The following is a 21,605-nucleotide window of genomic DNA, read 5'->3' as shown; positions in this document are numbered from 1 at the left end:
AGTTTTATTTCCATGTTGCAGACCTCTGTTTCCAAATGTATTCCTGTGTGAAGAGTCAGGCATTATGTTTGGCAGCTCAACAGTGGCAGTGCAAACAATAGCAGGAGCATGAAGCTGTTGTGCCTCCACCACATCCTCCTCCTACTCCTGCTCTCAGGGTCCGCGCCCCTGGGGGGCAGTGAACATTGTTGGGGCTTTCTGCGGGGTCTCGAAGCATGCGGTGGCCTGTCAGGTTTATGGCTCTATTAAGGACCCTAATATGCCACGCTGACTGTGACGAGATGGGCGCCACTAGACCCCATTCAGTACGTCTACATGCCATTATTTACATTTAGTGGTCAATTTGTGGAGACGCTGTGACTAAATTTTTATTGCTAACGGCATGAATGTCACACTAGTGTGCGAGTGGAAATGAATGGCGCTGCACTAATGGCAGCTTGCTGCAGTATCCCTGGACTTTTCTTTCTTTGCATCCTTTGAGATTTATTTATTTTTGTTCTGCTGGAAAGGTGTTTGGTGGTAACCTGCACTATTTTACATCTGCGGCGAAACTATTTTTTTTGGAAGCCCAAGAAATACCCAGAAAAAGTAAACAAAATCTTGAGCATGCACAGAACGCAAAGTCTAATTCACCACGTGCTTTAGCTGTCTACAAGCACATTTATTTTGACTTTCAACCGAGTTATCTCGGGGTCTTAATCCGATCGCGAGTAATTAATTTGATTAAATTTCTTGTCGGATTAAGGTGTCTATGTCAGGTGTGGGTGAGGAGGGAGGACACGGATGCGGACTTTTCAAAAAATAAAGGTTGATTTATTAACAAAAAACAAAGTGCAAACAAAAGGCGCGGCAAGCCGGATTCAAAAAACGTAACTCTGAAGAACAAACAAAAACTCTTGGCATAGCAATAAATAAATACTTATCTTGGGAAGGGACGAGGAACATGGAACAAACAAGGTTTCTTGGCATGGAGAGCAAACAAGGTAGGCATGAATGGCAACAAAGATCCGGCAAACTAAGAGGGGAGACTGGAAACTAAATAGGGAGTGAGAGTGATTGGAGAGTGAGTGCAGCTGAGGGAAAAAACACAGGTGAAGTGAGTGAACTAATAAACAGAGTGCAGGGAAACTAAAGCCCTATTCGGACGGGACTAGTTCAATGGGGGGACGTATAACCAGACGACGCCAGGGAGAAGAAATGACCAATTCGGACGGGACATGCGTGCTTGCAAGCAGCGCTTCATCCAGAACCTCCATGTTTGCAAACAGACACACATAATTGTTTCTCTCTTTAAAAGGATGTGACGACATATTCCGTATTTATTACCGAAGGTCGCATTCGCACGGGATTAGTATTACCTATGGTAGATACTCCGGACCGTTTCATAGGAGGTAGAATTCTCGGCAAAGTTTACCGACATACTCCGCTATCTTTACTGACATGGCGCGTTCGGACGGGACTAGATTTCCCGGTTATTATTACTTTACCCCAGGTCCCCCCATTAAACTAGTCCCGTCCGAATAGGGCTTAAGACATGACTAAAAACTAAACATGGACTGAACAAAAAAACATAACCTAAAACATGAAACTAAAAACGAGAGTCCATGGGCGTGAACGTCTACATGCACTTAATAACTCATTCTTATTGTAAATTAGCCAATTATCTGATCCTTTCAGTGCCATGTAACCCCACTGACGGATGCGGATCAGGAACAAAACGAGAGAAAGGGAGATGGAATTTTAAACAATTTCTTCCTTTGACTGTCATGGGGAATGTGCGATCACTGGCGGATAAGATCGGAGCTTGGAGCTCTGATGAGGACACAGTGAGGGTGGTGTTATTTTGTCACTGAGACATGGTTGCAGGGAGAACTCTGACACCTCTATCCGGTTGTTTATACAGTGGAAACCGCTTATAGTGATCACGTTGGTCCAGAGCCAATTTGAACACTATAAGCGGTTGATTACTAAAACCGAATTTGTATTACAGTACAGTATTTCACTTATTTTTTTATGCAGAATATCATCTAAATGCCATTTGTATCGTTTTTCAATGAGAAAAATGAAATGAAACGGATAGCTTCAGCATTTACTGAATTTTATTATCATGCAAGTTTAATTACATTACTGCGCAGTGCGCAGACATACTGTAGGCTAACTCAAATACAGTACGTAACTTATTCTCTGCTGTGCCGCCGGTGCATTTTTTTTCTTACATGTCTGAAAAATAAAGTTTGAATTCAATCCGCCTTTCAGCACCCCTGCTCGGGTCTATGCTCCTCCGTGACGGTGTTCTGTCGATTTGTGCTACTTGGCGTGAAAACGAAACTCGCGCAAAACCACAAAGTAGCAATTCTCGACACGTAGGAGAAATCGAATGAACACCGGCCTCCCATCTTACAAGAACCAGCCTGGAGCTTCCTGCGGTCACACGCGCATTCAATCCGCTCTCCAGCACCCATCCTCGGACACATGCTCCTCCATGACTTCCTTTTTCCAGTCATGATTCGCGCGCTTGCTGCCCGGTGTCAACTCGTTACGTTAGCTAGAGAGGCAGAAGCATAGGGCAGAAGCAGACGTCCAGAAAGGAATCAAGGAAGTAAAAAATAAAATAGCTACACGTAGTTTTAAAATTATTTTTGCACGTTTACATTCATAAAATGGCCAAAAATGAACATTATAAGCGGATTTTTTGATTACTGTAAACAAATTATTTAAACAGCATTTGTATAGAAATGATTCCGTCCCAAGCCTTTTGATCTATATAAGCGCTTGATTACTATATCCGTGACCACTATAAGCGGTTTCCACTGTAACAATAATTTGTACAACAGAAATATATATTTTTTTCCTTTGAGGATAACTGAGTAATGTTGATTTGAACACAGTTGCACTCTATCTGTGCTCAGGTAATAGCTCGCCTACTCTCATGTGACCCTTTGAACTTTTGGTTCATTTATTCAAAATGTCAGTGTGGGCCCAGCAAAACTATAAACTACATGTAGACATGAGCAGTGAAGGAAATGCAGTGTCTACCAATGGCATCTCCCAGGCAGGAATCTACTGATTAAGAAGAGGCTGAAAGGACAAACCAAGGATGATGAAAAATATAACTTTTTTTGCTGAAAAAAGAAAGAAAAATAACCAAAATACAGTGAATCTTAGATAACTTGGGAAGTTAATTGACAGTAACGCTTATTTGTCAGCTTGAAACAACATGCCTGACATATTTTACCATCTTTACCATCTGACAAATGCTTTTGGTGATAAATACACATTTTAGTCTCTTCTTGGAGTAATAAATCGACAAACGGACATAGTTAAGTTATGTTTTCTTTTCCACGATTAAGATCGAGGGGATTCATTTCTTTGCTGATGTTAAAAACTGCTGCTTAACTCATCTCGTCAGTCCATTCAATTGAACTAAAACGGCACAAAGTTTTTATCATTGAAGCATTTATTCAGAATACGTACGGATGCTACGCTTGTTCGGCTGGCGAAAGCCTGCGGACGTTTTTTCCAGCTTGACCGGCTGTGACCGATGCCCAGCATGGTGGGCAAAGAAACGCGCCATACACACTAGGGATGTCACGATACCATACATTTAGCAGTCGATACCAATGCCAGTGAAATTCCACGATTCTCGATACCATATTTCGATACCACGGTAAAAAAAACAAAAAATGAATGCATTACAAAAAACAACAGTGGCACTGGCATGTAGCCTTCAAGTAATGAATACAAAGAATACACTATTAACATTTGATCCATTTGAATTGGGATCAGGCAATATCAGAACCATGATAGTGGAATATTCTATGATTTAGTCATTTGGAAAAATATATGCTTAGTGGCTATCACGCATGTGCGCTGTAGCTTTAGCTCTAGCACAGGTGATCTGCGCACGTCTTTTGAACACAACTAATAGATACGTTATTTGATGGATAAATTGTGTTGTCACAGAGAAACAAGGAATACTTTCAGAAAGGGAAGGCTCCGCTGTTTATTTTCACATGTGGTGCATTGTGTAGTGACGGGGACTTCGCAACTTATTCAGCAACACTTTGTTGTCTTAAAAAAACTGTGATTATTTCGGTATATACAGTTTCTTGTGATATGGGTTTCATACCTGTGCGATGGGGATGTCGTTCAGCGGAGAACAATAGGTGTGAATTTGCCCGCAAAGTGAACGTTAACATGACTTGAAACTCGCTCACCCTGGATGTCTGTCTTTGAGGAGCTTCGCTGAATTGGAGTTGTTTCCTCCTTTCGTTTGAAAAGCTTGTTGGCACCGTTTGGTGCCCACGTTACTTCCATATTTCTTCCCCGGTACCTACGGTAGCCTACAATAGAAAAACGGGTACTGTAATGTTTTTAGAATTGTGGTACCGAAGTATCGGTTCTCGTGGCATCCCTACACACAGCACGATTACGTTCATCGTCAATTGTAGTTATTCAGACTAGCATTCAGATTTCTATTGTTCCTCTGAAATTTGTGCTAAAATGAAAAGTCAATTTTCAATTCAATTAATTTATATAGTGCCACATACAACAAATGTCATCTCAAGGCACTTAAATAATAAAGTCCAATTCAAGCCAATTGGAATTCAATTCATTGTAATCAGATTATTATTTATAAAATAATCCAATTCATTTATATAGAGCCAATTCAAAAACAATTTCCTAGCTAAGGAAACCAACAGATTGTCAAACCAAACAACTTGTATTGTTTCAATGTGGGGTGCTTCAGTCCTACCGAAGGGGGAAAAAAAAAATGACACAGGTGGTGGAGCTCTGAAGCTATGAAGCAAGACTGAAAATATGAGCACATAATTAATTCATTAATATCTCCTCGCCTATCGATGACTGGGGTTTGTTCCCAGCGTGGCTTTTTGGTCTAGTCGAACAAAGTACGAACGAACAACACTTGGCATGACGTGATGAGCTGTTTGAGGTGGGTCTTAATGCTAAATTAAATAAAGAAACGACTGTATATATTCTTGGTGAGATAAACAGAAATAGGGAGTGCAGCCTGTATACAGCGGCTTGTATTTTAATTCTGTCACTGCACGTTCACAGCCTCTTTAAAAAGCATTCAGTCTGCCTATTTCGGAAGTGTAAACTCTTGTAGAATGACCGTTTAACTATCAGCAAAGGGGTTTTGTTTTTTTAAACAACATTTACGTCTGCATGCCTTGGAATGGACAAACTACTTAAGGAGTGGTTATTTACTCGCTCATTCTTATTTAGCGGGGGAAACCCACAGGGTGACACATAAGCTCACAAACTGATTTATGAGACAATAAAACGGCTCATGGTAAAGTTTACAGGACACTTAGCAGATTCCCTCATGAGCGCACGTTTCAAAGGCCTCTTGTTTGTTTCATTTAAGCGACTGCGCATTTTACAAATGGTATCGGCATGTTGGGACCAAATTTAAGGGGCACACACACCATTCATCCTTGTGTGTGTTCTATCAAGTGGGTGTCATGTGCAGCTCAGTTATCCATTAAATCCTCCTTTGAGCTCGTTGTCACTCGCACACATGACGCCGAGGCTTCCTGATGTTGGAGTGCGAATCCGTTCCCGGGTCCCGCAGAAAATCCTCGACTCTCTGGAAGTCTTTGCATAAAACAGACGGAGAATTGTTTCCTTCTCTTCGTTTCTTGCCAACCTTTGTGCTGTTGTGTGTCTATTTTGAAAATGTGTGTTAAAGCAGATTAGGATTGTTGCCCCCACAGTTGAAGCTTTTCCCAAACTGTTTTCAGTGTGAGCATATTGAACATCCAGTGTGTGTGTGTGTGTGCTCCTGTGCTTTGCGGCGCTTGTATGTACACACACACTCTCTTTCAAAGCTGTGTAAACTACAGAGCTGCTCGTTTTCTTCGTAATGTGAGGTTTAAGTACACGTGCGGGCACCGCCTTGCAGTGGTAGACCAACGCAGAACCATATTTCCATCACTTCAGAGGCCTCACACAGACCTTCATTGAACGATAACCACCACTTTCCTGCCCCTAAAGCATTACCGAAACCTTAAACCAAATCTTCAGCATAAAATGTAATGGTTTATTTTCAAGGGCGGGCGTTTTGTCCCCACGAGAAAGTCGAGTCCCGACAGTGTAAACCAACTGTGTCCCCATAACATGGGAAATACTATTTGACACACACACCCACCCACACACACATTTGCGTGTTGTAAAGCAGCAAGGTTAACTTGTTCTCTTTAAAGTGGCCGTGGCATGATCATTCCCAGTCATTTCATACTTTTTAACTAATAGTTTGTAATCAGCAGCTTCCTCCCGGGGAAACATCCCCCCGACAATTCGGCCGAGGCGTCCTCCGATTGGTCAAATTCACGGAGGCTTGCCGAGCGTGTGGGCCTGAGAATGATAGTGACTCCTATACTTTTTTTTTCTTTTTGCCTCAGTCTCGAACTGCGAAGGAAAGGAAAAAAAACGAACTCCGTCCAATGATGTGAAAAAAAAGTTTTCCGAGCCACAGTTTCGCGACAAGGGAATAAAATGTGTTCCTTTTTAAAAAAAAAATGTTTTTTTTAGCTTTGGTTGACATTTAAGATCACTACGCATTATTCTAACACTGCAAATATGCCAGAAGACATGGAAAAACATGACTTAGCCCCTTTAGTGTTGAAGTGATGTTTGTGTGTGTGTGTGTGTGTTACAGGTGATAGCTGAGTAATGACAACATGACAACCTGTGACCAGCATGGGGAGTCCTGGTTTGTGTCTTTTCTTTTTTTTTTCTTTTCTTTTAGGGCACTTTACACAAGCACACACACACACACACACTAGGATGAAGTCACCCCTCAAATCTAAATATAAAAGGGTGTGTCTGATCTGTGTGTGATTCAGCACAGAGAGGGCATTCTTCTCCGTCTCCCCAGCGGTGACCTCACCCCGTCTGGACATCCCAGAGTAGCATGGCACACACACTCACTCACACAAACACACACACTGTACAGCAGTGTAGGTCAGACTGGAGTAAAAACGAACCCTAACCCCCCCCCCCCCGAAACAACAAAGAAACGGCTTATTATGTTCATACAAGGAAGAAAAACTCCTTTACCAACAGTTAAAAATCACACGGAGCCATGCTATGACAGATAATTATCACTGACAAACTGGCATCCGAGTTGTTTTCATCTGGCATGTGCGCAGACACTGTAGGGTGTTCTGCTTTTTGCCCGATCGGTATTTTTGCAGATTATTCCTCTCTGTCTGACACGTGAATGAGAGCACCTGTTACTGAGCATGTTAAAAAGGCTTCGACTCACTGTACAGTACTAAAGATCATCCTCGCTTATATAGTGCCTTTATAACTGTCTTAAGTTTTCCAAACATCTTTCTCTACTCATGCAATGTTTTTTTTTTTTTATCACAAATAGATATATTTCCTCTATGTACAATATGCTGTGCTTTTTCTCTACAACCACACACCAATTAACTTATCGTGGTTCAGTATCTCGCTCAAGGACACTTCGACATATGGACGCTCTGGGGATCAAACCATAGACCTCGACTCAGCTGAGCCATGGCCACCCCAACCAAATTTCTAATGTAGTGACTGAATATATCATAGATCATTGCTTTTTTTTTAAGAAAAAAAAAAGAAGTTATTTGGCCTTTTACCAGGTCTTCTTCTAATCAGTTAAACGGGCACAGTATTGTGATCTACCCCAGATGATTATCCAGTGTTTTTGCATCGTACCCCCAAAGTTTCGTACAGTTACGAAAGAAAAAGACTGTGTTACACAAGCTCACTTTTGATGGCCAGATCCTGGCCCAGTATGTCCAGTTTCTGTGGGGATTCAGGCTAAGATTTGGGCTGCTAAAGGACACTTATATTCACACAGCTGACTGATAATAATCACTCATCATTGCAATTGAAGTACTCATATAGTCTGGTTTCCTTTCACTTGCGATGTGAAATCTAAAGCGACCTTTTGAAGGCCTTAAAAAAAAAAAAAGGAAATCAGGCGCATTTCTGTTTCCAGGCTTGAAGTGAATAAAGTAGTCTGCGTAGTGTTGCCAGAAGGTGGCCGTACTGATGCCTGGTGGTACAGGCTACCTAAAGCCTGGTTTATAGTCGGCAACGCAAGACGCAAGACGCAACGCAAGCCCCCCCTTGCGTGCTTGCGTGTGTCACCTCAATTTTCTAAACTTCACGCAAGACGCAAGCGCAAGCCACTGGCTGTGGTCGAAACCGCCTACTACTTGATCGATCTGATAGTATGCAGAGCGTTTACACACAGTGCACTTCACTCCTGCCCGAGCCGAAATCAGCCGGCCTGAAAAGCTGATTTCCCTTAAGCTATAAACTCTGTAAATATAAAGAGCTCCTGGCGGTGAATTTCCTTTCATCGTAGTAGGCTTGTCATTGAAAAAACCCGCTACTCCACCTACTGTCCTGGCGGTGAATCGCCACGCAGCACACGCAACCGCCGACAAAGCAAAATGAAGTATAAACGTCTCGAGCCATTAACATACGCGCAAGACGCAAGCACAAGCACAAGGGCAGTTAAAAGAAGTATAACTCAGCCTTTACTTGTGGTTGTACTTATGCAGAAGTGGTTCTTTTAATCAGAAACAAACTTCAGGAGGAAAAATAAACCAAAAATCGGGATGGACACCAAAAAAGTGAAAGGGGGGGGGTCTTCTCTTTAGAGATTACTTTAAATCTCCTAGAATATATGCAATATTTTATCATATCTGGGAAGACACTGGACGTTTTCTTGAGTTTATTGTTTGTTGGCTCGGACTGAAAACAGCTGGTGAGTCATGTAATTTTTATCTGAAACATCTGAGTAGTTTCCATTCCCCCTAATGTGCATCATGTTCTTGAAAACCACCTCAAGTGAGTGGCTTCTTTGCGCATCGCTGGAACTATTTAGTTTTATATTATTTCTACTCACCTCGCCTTGCTCTTATCTATTAAATGCAAATAAAAAACAGCAATGGAAACCCAGCTATTGACAGCTTCTACTTTTGGCACCAGCATGGTTCTGCTTCTGCGTAGATGTCTACGTGTTTTAACACGTTTCTGCCACTTGGGGTCAGTCTCGTATGTGGAACAACCTAACTTGTGGTCTACTCTTGATTGTGTTGGTCCCGTTGTTGGTCTTTTAGCTTTGCCCTGCCACCGAAGAGACAAAAGTCATAGTGGACAAAGAGCTGCCCTGTGGTGAAGTGGAGCTATTTGCTATGTGTTATCATATTTGTTTTGACTCTCAGCTAGCATTCCGTTGGACTTACTGACAACACTTGGCGCACTGCTAAAATCTTACATTTGGAACTTGTACTTTTTTGTATTGGGAGTGTGAATGTTGCACCCCAAACATATGATACTGTTAAAGAGTGAGAAAACACGTTCCATTTCAGTGGAGTTGTAATGTCGCGCCTTTGTACGAATTTGAATGCCAGACTCGGCGTTGAGTTGGGGCAAAAAGTTAAACTGTAAAGTCAGATGACCTGGGTTTTAATATGATCCAACAGCCTTAATCCTCACCACTCAAGCTAATTTAGCTACCAGAAACTTTAAATGTCGGTTACGCCTTGTGGAAACTTGGTCCCTCTGTTTCTTGTCTGCAGAGGTTTGACGTCAAGACCAGCTACTAATGGAAATGAGCTTTTGGTTAATGACTTCATCAGCCATACTTAGAAACATGCATCTGCTGGTACTGTTCATGGTAATCTCTATTATTATCCACATATCAGCTTGTTGGAGTGAAGTGTATAAAATCCACAGGTGTGCGGTTTTGTGTGTGAGACAAATTACAGTTTGTTTCCCTGAGGTCATATCCTCCCTATGTCCCTCTCTGCCTCTCTGCCTCCCACCCTCCCTCCCTTTCCTTCCCATCATCTCATTTTTAAATCCTCGTCACCTTCCTTTCGTCCCGTGTTTTTTTTATTTTTTATTTTTCATTCTTTTCCTCAACTTTCCAAGCACCGAGCAGCAATGTTTGTGCGTTCTGATCTCCCATCGGCAGCGTTTATTTAATTGGTCTTTTTATGGCTGGAAATGAAGAAGTCACATTATGGTAGCTGTGTTTGGGAGCTTTGTGTGTGTGTGTGTGTGTGTCTGAACACAGTGTTCCTCTTTGTAAGCCGTGTTAAACATTCCAACCTTTTCAGCCTCTGGTTTGTTTTTGTAATGAAAACCTCATTAGAAACAAATGAACATAAACACGGCGTCACATGCGTTCAGCTCAGTCTGGTGGTCTTTGTGTGTGTGTGTGTGTGTGTGTGTGTGTTCTCTGTGGTTTTGGGAAAAAGAAAAAGAAGAAAATGCAGACTCAGGCTTAATACACACTGATGACTGCACTGCCATGTCACATGGTATTTTCTCTTTGGACAACGAGAAGCCTGGTAACACATAACGGCGTTTCAGGTGTGCGATGGACATTTGACTGCGGCGTTAAATCATCTTCCAGGTCTTGATCTGGGTCCCGGTCCATCTAAAAGGATTTAAAACCAGGTTTAGGGGGTGGTCTGTGGCGTAGTGGGTACAGCAGGCGCCCCATGTACAAGAGGCTAAAGTCCTCGCTGCAGCTTGCCCCGGTTCGAGTCCCTTTGCTGCATGTTGTTCCCCCTTTTCTCTGCCCCCTGCTTCCTGTCTCTATCCACTGTCCTATCCAAAAAAAGCCCAAAAAATACAAAAAAAAAAAAAAAAAAAACGGGTTTAGAAACAGATTAGCTTTCACTTAAACGACCCGACCAGCCTCAACACCTACAGTTGCCATAAAGCTGTATGTGATTGACCCGTTCCGTGTTGTAAAGTGGCGTTACAGCGGGATCGGACATTGAAATGTTAACCTTTTGAAGTCAGAATTAGGCCCACGAGAACAACCGGCTCGAGCTGACGTGTGAAAGATCTCGATTTATGTTTCGAGTTGCCCCCCCCACCGAGCACCTTGTACCGCTGCACGTCTGTAAAATCCTGAAGCCGTGAAATCGGACCCGTGTGCCCATGACATGGAGGCCTTTGATTTTTGCCACAGCAGAAGCAAGAAAAGTAATTGAGTGAATGACGGAGGCGGAGGCATGTTCGTGCTCCGTTCCACGCTGTGTAATCAGGAATTTGTTCCTTTAGAAACCCCCCCCCCCCCCCCCCCCCCCCCGTCCGATGCTTTACTCTGCCTTCATAGAGGGTAAAAAGTGGAATTCAGCACGGTTTGAAATGTAAAAGGGATGACTAATGACACAGATGTTGACGCTCGGAAAATCCAGGGGAAGAATGAACTTTGTCTTGAGTTAAATGGAATTATAGTAGTGGTGGGCCGTTATCGGCGTTAACGTGCTGCGATAATTTGAGAGTCTTATCGGGCGATATAAAAAATATCGCCGTTAATCTATTCTCAAAGTTGGGTTGGGAACTGGGTCAAAATAGGTAGCCTAAGCAAACTGTGATGACTTTTACCTTGATATTTTAGCTCGGGTGTGGGCTGATGTACTTTGTCTGCCGTTAGGTGTGATTAAAACAGAAGAACGCTACTTTGCAGAAGCCTGTGCTAGGCAGTTTATGGAGGTCGCTTATCTGTGGGGGATAGTTGACAAAATCTGCCCTGTTGGACAGCGCTCCTAATATGGTGGCCGCAGGGAGGATACTGCGCGTGTGGCGCAACAGAGACGCACTGCACTTAAACTGGTCTGCCCTAATGTTGCGACCTCCGCTACCTGGTAGCAGAGGTCGCTGACTCGCTGGAGAAGCTTCGCTTGAGAATTTGCTTTGGTAGCTTTGGTAGCTTTGGTAGCTTTGGTAGCTTTGGTAGCTCGTGACGTCACATTTAGAATGTTCAATTCTTAAAGGCCCCGCGGCTGTGCAGCACCCCCGCGGAAAAAAACATGAGGAAAGAGAGGGCAGGAACACGAATAAACATGTTGTTATTTACAATTTTTTATACAAGATATACATCACTTTTACAAATTATGTAAAACTACATTAGGTACACCTGAGAAGAGCAGGAATAGCAGAGGCGGCTGTGAAAATAAACTAAATTCGAAATAAAATCCGAAATAAATCCGAAATAAAACTTAATTGCAGTGAGAAAGGTATGCTTGGGGTTACTACACCATTGTATTGAAGCACTCGACACGGCAATTGCAACAGTCTCAGGATTAAACGACTATTGTTTGGATAGGAACCAAAGTTTACACGTCTGTTTCCGTGAACGCCGCGGATTGTCGGACCCCTGAATGAGCCATTTTAATCTAGATTAATCTAGATTAATTTCAAGATTTCAGTGAGATTAATCTAGATTAAAAAAATTAATCTATGCCCACCACTAAATTATAGTAAACATTAAATCTTGCATAGTCCGACTGGTACCACTTATCCAACCATATACTGTACCCCTTTCTACTTTTATTAGACTATTCTTGGTCACTCGTGACATCACTTACTGCCATTCAGCTGAAACTGCCAGTGATGCGGCGGAGGTTTCATTTCTGACCTTTTGAGCAAGCCGGTACCAGTTTTTGAAGACGTGCTTGTTCCATTTGCCTCTACAGTCAGAATTTTGGAGCTGGGAATGACGCCATGCCCGAGTTGCTGGCATTCCAGTTCCAAGTGGGGAAACCAGTAAGATTATCTCACTGACCAGGCTCACATCATGTTCCCTGTATTTTGGGCATACAAACACCATAGCAACGATTTCACTCATTTTTGAAAATATAAAAAAATAAATTTATGTGACACAAACTGACAGAAGCGTTAATCAAGAGCTTATTACTGCAGCTTTTGTGACTTTTTATTCAGGGTAGCCATGTTGGATTTTGGGGCCTTGGCTTTCCAAGCTTGTAATTTGACTTCATATGGGCATTGTAGTTGAATCTTTCCTTCTGGGATCTCGAAATTTCGTTTAAAATCAAATGCCACCATTATATGAATATAAAAAACCCTGCTTTGGACCATTTAGACCATCCAGACTGCTGTCCAGGCCAGAGTATTGCTTGATTGATTTTATTTTTTCTTAAACCTGAAAGGTTTTTCAGAAAAACTTGACTGAATGAATCTGTCAGCAAAACATTCATTTCTCTCCCTCTGAAGAAACTATAACTACATATCCAGTTTAAAAACAATTGAGAGGTTAAAGCGCAGGCTTTTATTGTAGGTTGTTGACTTTACCCGATGATGGTCATTAATATCTTTTTTTCTTTGAGTCACACGATACTCAGAAGGTAAAGTCATTTCAACCATCAGAAAAAAAGCCTTATTTTATTCATTTCTCAAGTTATTAAATTTATTCAAGTTCTTCAGCCGTCCCATTACGACAGGAGCTTGTCTGCAAATGGAACAAACTAGAAGTTCTGGCCGTTCTAATGGTTCTGTGTTGCTAACATCAGCATGCTAACAGCTAAGCGACAATGTGCTTTGCTGTTTAGCAGGGATGAAACTGATATATTTGTCAGTGTGTTTTTTGTACACGTTTGGCTGCTCGTTGTCGTAGGCGGGGGTCCATTCAACGAGCCGGTCGGACACCCCTGTCCACTGCTGCTGCTGCCATCCCATATTTCTTTCATCCGGTCTTCTCTGCATGTGGGATTTATGGCTAATTACAAACCACACCTTAAGTCCAATCAGGTTTTTTAACTTCTTTGCAGCCTTAAAAACCGCACTGAAACATCCCAGCAATGCATTAACAGCACAAACTTGACCACTGTGTGACCCGCAGGAACCACACACACACACACTCAGGAATTTGATGGGTGTTGTTGAATGTTTGGTTCGGGCTGTTTTGGAGATGCTCTAGGGTACAGTTGCCACGGCGACAGAGAAAATCTCACAAAAATGTCTCCCCCCCCCCTAAAAAAAAAGAAGGGTTTTAAAGGAGTCGTTGTCGTCTTGGCAGCCCAGAGGTATCCTTCAGTGAACTTTTTTTCCCCCAGTTTAACACTGAGTTTCTTTTTGTGTTTCTTGATCTGAATGTCCCTCTGTTAGACTTCCAACTTTGCTCCGTCGTCTGAGCCGATTCATGTCTTTGTCTTTAGATCGAGGACGGAGGGAAGGCGGCCCACTGCAAGAAGCTGAAAGTCGGCGATGAGCTCATCAACATAAATGGATCCGCCCTTTACGGCAGTCGACAGGAAGCCCTCATCCTTATAAAGGGATCGTACAGGATTCTCAAGCTCACAGTGAGGAGGTAAACGCACACAGTTACAGCAACCTGAATGGGAGCATCACACATACACGTATGTGACAAACCCTCCCACACCAGCACGGAAGGGTATTATCCCCCCCGCAAATGTATTGTAAGAGAAGTCTGTTTGTTTCAGAAACAGATGTGCCGTCGTCGCTGGTGGTGTTGATGTTGACTCACAGTGGTAGGAAGGAAATGAAGGTGTCCTTTTCCTGCTCTGTTAAGAAATACTTCGACGTGGGTATTCTCAGGCTGTGTTCGAAACCGCATACTACTCATACTAACTTTTTGAGTTAGTATGCAAGTTTAAGTAAGTGAGAAGTTCCCGGATGCATACTAGATTCGCCGAAATGTTGGGTATGCATCATGAGGTTACTACTCGTACTCAAACTACCCAAGATGCAACATAACGTGACGTCTCCGATCGTCATTTCCTGTCAAAACGGCAATTTCAAGCTAGCTACATCGAGGGTAGGTTCCTTTCCTGTTTTCAAAACAAAAGCACCAATTGTATCGTAATGGCTTTCCCTATGATAAAAGGCAATGGGTATTTTATTTTGTGAAAATAACCGGAAGTGAGTTGCTCACTGCGGCTAGCTTTAGTAGCGCCGAATTCGTCGGAACAAAATTGTAAATAGCCGGTAATTTGTCAGATTTTCAACACGCTGGGGATCTAAACGACTACTTTCTCGCCTGAAAATGTTTCAAATGTTGCTAAAGTTTACAGAGTTTAGAGCTTAAGCGAAATCGGCTTCAGGTCGGCTGATTTTGGCTCGGGCAGGAGTGAAATGCATTGTGGGTAAACGCTCTGCATACTGTCTGATCGATGAGTATGCAGTATGGAAGTAAGTATGTAGTATGCGGTTTCGACCACAGCCTCGGACACAGAATGTTTCGCAGGAAGTCGACTTTGTCTCTTGCAGTGTCGGAACGGTAGCCGGCGAACGCAAACGAGCACGAAGGAGTCGATCTGCAAAAGCCCTGGCGACCGTTGACAGAATTCCCGATATCAGAGATTTTGAAAATGCATTGTGTGCTCGTCAAACGATCTCGCTAAATTAGCAATTGTAGTCAACTGTGTTGGGATGTAGTGCAACTTGTCAGCTGACAAAAAAACAACGTAGGAGTTTAAAAACAATCCGAGAAACAGCTGCTGCATCTTTTGTTGTTCACCAGCGAGTGGTTGTTTTTGTCCGTCTGCTTTTTGCAGCCTAACAGGTGGCTACTATGAGTTTACCACGTTAACTTAGACTATCTTAAAACAACATTGGACTTAAAGGGATAGTTTGCCTCTTTTGACATGAAGCTGTATGACATCCTATACTAGCAATATCATTTATTAAATTTAACTTACCCCCCGCTGCGTCCTGTGAGCCGAGTTCCAGCCTCGTTTTGGCGTTGATGAAAGTAATCCGGCTAGTTGGCTGTAATACATTTGCATCCCAAAATCGTTCAACAGAAAAAGTCAGACCTCACAATCGCTTGGCGCTATTCTCTCTACCTTGATGAATCAAAATTAGGCAAATACCGGAGACAACAGTAAACATCAAAAAAGCGGTGAGGGGGGTTCTAAAACATTGCAGATGACTCAGAAAGAGACTTAATGTTGAAAATACCGCAGTAATCCTTTAACTTTGCAAAAACAAAAGATGGTTTATGTGTTGAAAACCCTTTTGCTTTCAGTGTTTCTATGAGAGACCTTATAATTGCCTAATTTTTTGCATTTATTCTGTGACAGAACCACTTTTACATTTGTTTATTTTCAATTAAACTTTTTCATTGCACAAATTAACAATAAACTTCAAACAAATCCACAGAACAGAACCAAACTCAAGCTAACATTAAAAATGTCCTCAATTAAACTTTTTTATTGGACAAATTAACCAAAAAATTTCAAACAAATCCACAGAACAGAACCAAAACCAGAACCAAACTCCTTAATTCTCACGTGAATACCGCATGCTCGTCGCCATGCTGGCCAATCGTAACAAAGCTCTGTCCTAACCAGAGCTGCGAATGGAAAAGCTCCAAGCAGCGAATGGAAAAAAACTTGGAGTCGGCTCTCACCTGATGCGAGCCAGCTCTTCTGATTCACTACAAAGAGCCGGCTCTCAGAGCCGATGGTTGTGCGCATGACCCATCACTACCGTGCAGACCGAAGTGCAGACCGAGCAGTCCCCTGCTTCCGAGCAGTAAACACCGTAACAGGTGCGGCTATCGGCAGCTGGCAGCACGCAGTGATATGAAGGGAGAGAAAATAGCGCCAAGCGATTGTGAGGTCTGACTTTTTCTCTTGAACGATTTTGTGATGCAAATGTATTACTCTTTTGAACACATATTGTTTTGAGAAGCAAAACGCTTTATTTTGGTGGCCCCAGCCAACTAGCTGGACTACCTTCGTCAACGCCAAAACGAGGCTGGAACTCGGCTCACAGGACGCAGCGGGGGGTAAGTCAATGTTCATAAAGGATATTGCTAGTATGGGATGTCATACAGCTTCATGTCAAAAGAGGCGAACTATCCCTTTAAAGCAACGTCCAATGTTGCAAAGACGAATAACATATTTAAACTGAATTAAGAGAGTCCGTTTGGACCAGAGTGGCATTTCTTATAGGTTACACCAGAAGTCTGCACATTTAGGTCATTTTTTGGCCCACAACAATGATCTCACAGACAACGAAAGGCCACAATCGGGTTTGTTGCTTCGAGTGACCCCTAATTTGATCGATCGTTCACATGAAAACACAAACCTGTGACCGTGACCATTTTAAGTCCATATTTAGATGGTAATTGAAAAGGAACTCTTTTGGATGATCTTGTTGAATCACCATTTAAAGCCTAAATTCGATTGCACAGCTGCCTCGCGACATTCACTGCCGAGGGGAAGGGAAACTGTGTCTCCCCCCCTCTCCACATTTTTATCCCATCGTTAGTATTTTGGAAGCAGAGCTAACAGCAGGAACATTTCCACTCTGTGAAATAAAAGTCCAGTTGGCATCTCAACATTTAATTAGAGGATGTGGGTTAAAGAACTCCACAGCCGATCCGAGGTCAGGCTTAACAGCATTTCCACATTTAAACTCGCTTAAGTTTATTTTGTAATGAGCTGGACCGTAGGAAGCATATATCTGCCTTTTGCTTGAAGAGCTCAAACAAACCAAAATGTTCGATCAGCATAAAGATTTATTGCCAGCCGTTATTTTTGTACTTGGCAGGTGTTTTTCTTTTTAAAGTTTAAATTTAGAGTCGGTTCAGATTCAGCCAAATGCTACAAAGTTAAACGGACACTGTGTCAGAGCGCAGACGGACAGCGACCCAAAGCATGAAGCCATTATCTGCGGGTGGCTCTCCACACTGTGTTAAACAGGAGCTTTTCGCGTGTGATTGTTTCAGTTGTTTCAGTTTTTTCACTTATTCCACGTGTGAGAGAGACCACCTTCCCACTGTAAACCCCTTCCCTCTTGGATGTGATAGCAGTCCAATTCTAAAAGTCTGCACTCAAAGCCCACGCTTCTTCCTAAAAAACTGTAACTGAAATACGTTCTCCCAAATCAATGGGCCCAACTCTATAAATACCACGTGAAAGGAGCAGAGCTGGAGCTTTCGAAGTTTTTTTTTTTGGGGGGGGTTCTTGTTTTCTTCACTGGAAGTTGTGCAGAAGTTTGCTGGACCTCGAAGCCCTTTGTACCTTGTTGCTGTTGCCCCTCAGTGGATGCTTGTTGAAACGCAGCACATTTAACAGATAATGCCTTCCTCTGCGTAAAGAAGAGGGGAGGCTTCACTCTTTCCATTTAATGGAATCGGTTTTCCTGTCACATACTTTCTGTAATCCCAGCTTGATTAAGATCTATAGCTAGTGTGGAGGATTTTTACGGGTGTTACAACTATTACTTTGTCTCCTTGGACGGCTTCAGACAGCTGTTTGGCAGTGACGACTCTTGTTCTGGCGCTGAAACCGGGTCAGGCGTCCAGCTCTCAGAAGCTTTCGGGGTGGGGGGGGTGGGGTGGGGGGGGTGGGGGGGGGGGTGGGGTGGGGGGGGGGTGGGGGTGGGGGGGGGGGTGTTTCTGCTCCTGCTTCTGACGCTGCTGGTGATGCAAACACCGACCTATTCCTGCACCTTCACGTTCACACTCAGACTCAGACGGACCAACAGAAAGGCAGAAATGGTCTTAGGAATGCGACTGGTTATGATGGGAATCTCACCCGGTTAATCCTCTGTGTGTGTCAGTGTCTGGTATGCGCTGCGTGTCTGACTCTAAGGGGCTTTCCCAGTGTTGGTGTGGGAGTTTGCGGGGCGTGAGCAGACACAATGCCTACAATGCTGCACATGTATTAGTAACATCTGGGTCAGAGAAGGATTCGCGTATTAAAACCCAGGCATGTCCAGTTTAAGATTCAAGTATTTCCTTTTTTTGATGAACTGATCCCTCGACTCTTAAGTGGAGTTAGTATCGAACACTTGCAGCATTTTCCTTCAGTGATATTTCCCGAAGGGTTTGAGCTGAAGAAGTTAGCGCAGTTATTTTTTGGGCAGGGCCCCACACTGCAGCTAAATAGAATCATTAAAAAAAACAACCATGTAAAGCTGGCATTCTGGGTCGGAGCCACCTTTAATCTGGAATGAGTCGCTTTATCCCCGTTGTGCCCGTGTTTCCATTCCTGTGCCCATGAAGAGCTTTTACCTGTTTTCTTTGGCAGGAGAACTCTTTAATTTGGCCCCCAGACAAAAAAAAAGCAGTTCGATTGACAAGTTACTGACATTAATAGCCAATCTCGGCGCACGGTGTTAGGCGGGTCCCAGCTGCTTTTGGCCAGTGTTCGCTCATCTAATTTCAGTCAAGACTGTAGGAACAAGGAACCACCTGGAAGGTGCCGTAGGGCTCTCCTACTCTACAACACACGCACGCACGGCTCGTTTAGGGATGATGAAATGCTCACATTTGCACACTTGGCTCTTCTTGTATAGTTTTAATGGTGGAAAAGGCCCCTTAGTCAAAAGCCAGAACTCGTTACCACCTCTTTTAGTGACACAAAGGGATCGTTGGAACAAGGATGGCATGTGAATGAATGGGGGTACGTTTTTCTTATTAGGTCTTTATTAGGAAGGTGTGAAGGCATGACGGTGTGTTGGGTGTATGATCGAGGTGCAGTGACGCAACATTTTTGGGTTAGGGTTCCAATACGTTGGAAGAAAGCGAGCCAACCAAAGCCCAACGTTTACCTTTGATTTCTTTCTTTTTTTTTGTGAGTAAATTGTACACAAAGAAAGACAGGAAATCATTACGGAAGTTTATGAACATTTGCAAAGAGAATTTTGTTATTAGCCACCTAACAAACCCAGCCCAACCCAACTGGTGCCCTGTCCTTTCGTGCAGCTTGACGCCATTGAAGAGACGCGCACTGTTCTTTTCTTTGCTGGAACGGGCTTTTTGTGCTGGTACTTTTAGTTCCAAATAAACTTTACAACTCCGCACAACTGGTTTGTTCCACATCTGATCATGCACACACCTCCTTATTCCATAAAACTGAGCAAACAGGACTTGTTTTTCTCGGTAGAATCTTTTAACTTTCACCGACTTTTACGACTCAAGTTTATTGTTGACCAGCGGAGCATGCCGGCATCTTAAAGCAAACGGCTTAGATTACTGCCGGAAACAACCGAGAATTTCCGACATTTGAGGGACAGCAGCTTGATTTTGTGTTTGAAAGCAGGGATCATGTTAGCAAGCATCTACGCATCTGCTCTTATCCCATGCAAAATGAACGCTTTAGGGTATACAACTGACAAGATTGGGTAGTACCATCACACAGCAGTGATGGTACGGGTAGGCTGAATGTTGATTGGCCTAAATCATTGGCTTTAACTTTAGGAAAAAGGTCTCAGAAGAGGCCAACTCAAAAGACGAAGGAAAAAACGCTGATGCAGCAGTGTTGCCTGTAATCATGTTTTTTGAGGTGATTCACGCTCTACTATTAACACAGTCGGCAACAGCAAAAAGACTGAAATTGAAATTAGCAGCTTATATTTTAAGTTGCTCCACATATCTTTAACACTGCCCCCGTGTGGCCATAGTTGTGCATAGCAAACAACACAGTGCAGGCCCACAACAGGGAAGGAGCCCTCACACATTTCGTACATGGTTCAAAACGTTGCGTTGAGTGTTTTAAAAAAAAATTGTGTTGTATCTGCAGTTTTTGAACTCAGCACAGCGCTGTGAACTTCAGACTTGTATGATTGGGATAGATTATCTCCAAGCTACACAAGACTACTGCATGGATAATGTTACTAAGCAACCACCAGGTGGTATTGGCAAAGTAAATGCAGACGCTTGGGTCATTTCCTGTATACAGGTGGTTTCATTTGAAATATTATAACCCCTTTATGATACGTGTCTGGATAATCAAGGTCACGGGATAGTAAAGATTGGCCTATCGTTACCTCCGCAGAGCACATCGCTGAAGGTCCTATGCAACACTTGTGCCTCACACCTGCTGTGGCCAGTTTCATTGATAATAGTGGAGGCGTAGTGTTGCATTACAGTTTGCCCACATGACCTAAATCGTGACATTCCTGAAATGCGTGACTGAAAACAGCAGCAGGTGTTTGCGGCGAGGCAAAGACACTGTGACGTTCCTGAATGATTTTGTGTTTCTGTAATGTGTTCTGTAATGAGTTTTGACTGGTGCTCTTTTTATGACATCAGCCTGCAGAGCCCCTTCGGCCTGAGATGCAGTTCCCAGCCCTTCCCCGACCCTTTTTGCTTTGCAGTTGCTTATTTTTTTTGGCCTTTGATGACATCTTTGTGGCCTCTCCAGCAATACAAAAAGATTCAAACGTATGGCTGCGCATATACGGGCCTTACATAGAGATTTGTTGATTTATGAGCGTTATCTTACACCCAGGAACTGTAGGGGGAGCCAAAGAGCAAATGATTTGCCAAATTTTTAAATAGTAGCCAAAGCATAGCCAAAGTGCTACTTTAAATAGTTTATATGTGCAACTGAATTCTCAACCCAACCACTCGGTCTTCCATGATGGCATCCTTACAAAAAGGTTGTAATCCACCTTTCTCTACATGTGTATAGGCACACGTGTGCATGTATGTTTTCGTAATAATAAGGAATTTTCCGACATGCCCCTACGGTTTAAAGCTCAAATGACCAAAGCTACATGGTTTTCATGTGCTTTGTGGGTTTGTCTTGCAAACACCAGGGAATTGCTCACCAGGGTTCCCCTGTACAGTATTTTACTGTGAGCCTCTGAATAAATTGCCTTTTTCAGCTGATCCAGCAGGCAAAGAGTGGATTTAATTATGTGATGTAAATGCAGAGGAAGGAAATGTGGAGTTGGCGAGGAGAGATGATTTAAAAGCGGTGCTTTTGTGTAGCGTTTGCATGGCGTTCCTACTTTCTGTTGGCATAGAGGCTGAGTTTTGATTTATGAGAAGG

At 43.0% G+C, this 21,605-nt stretch overlaps 2 protein-coding genes across 2 annotated transcripts in view; one reads left to right on the top strand and one right to left on the bottom strand.

Moving 5' to 3' along the window:
* rps4x (ribosomal protein S4 X-linked) overlaps positions 1–21,605 on the bottom strand; it is a 346,107-nt gene that overhangs the window by 181,098 nt on the left and 143,404 nt on the right. The gene's annotated exons all lie outside the window — the stretch shown is intronic.
* The window catches only part of shroom4 (shroom family member 4), an 84,405-nt gene that overhangs the window by 22,335 nt on the left and 40,465 nt on the right, over positions 1–21,605 (top strand). Inside the window, exon 2 of the mRNA XM_075450835.1 lies at positions 14,007–14,158. Within this exon, the coding sequence (XP_075306950.1) occupies positions 14,007–14,158 (152 nt within the window). The remainder of the gene's footprint in view (positions 1–14,006; positions 14,159–21,605) is intronic.

The sequence above is a fragment of the Odontesthes bonariensis genome, chromosome 19, assembly GCF_027942865.1.
Source record: "Odontesthes bonariensis isolate fOdoBon6 chromosome 19, fOdoBon6.hap1, whole genome shotgun sequence".
NCBI classification, from domain to species: domain Eukaryota; kingdom Metazoa; phylum Chordata; class Actinopteri; order Atheriniformes; family Atherinopsidae; genus Odontesthes; species Odontesthes bonariensis.
The sequence above is the reverse complement of the archived record's forward strand: the minus strand, read 5'-3'. Positions and strand labels throughout refer to the sequence as shown.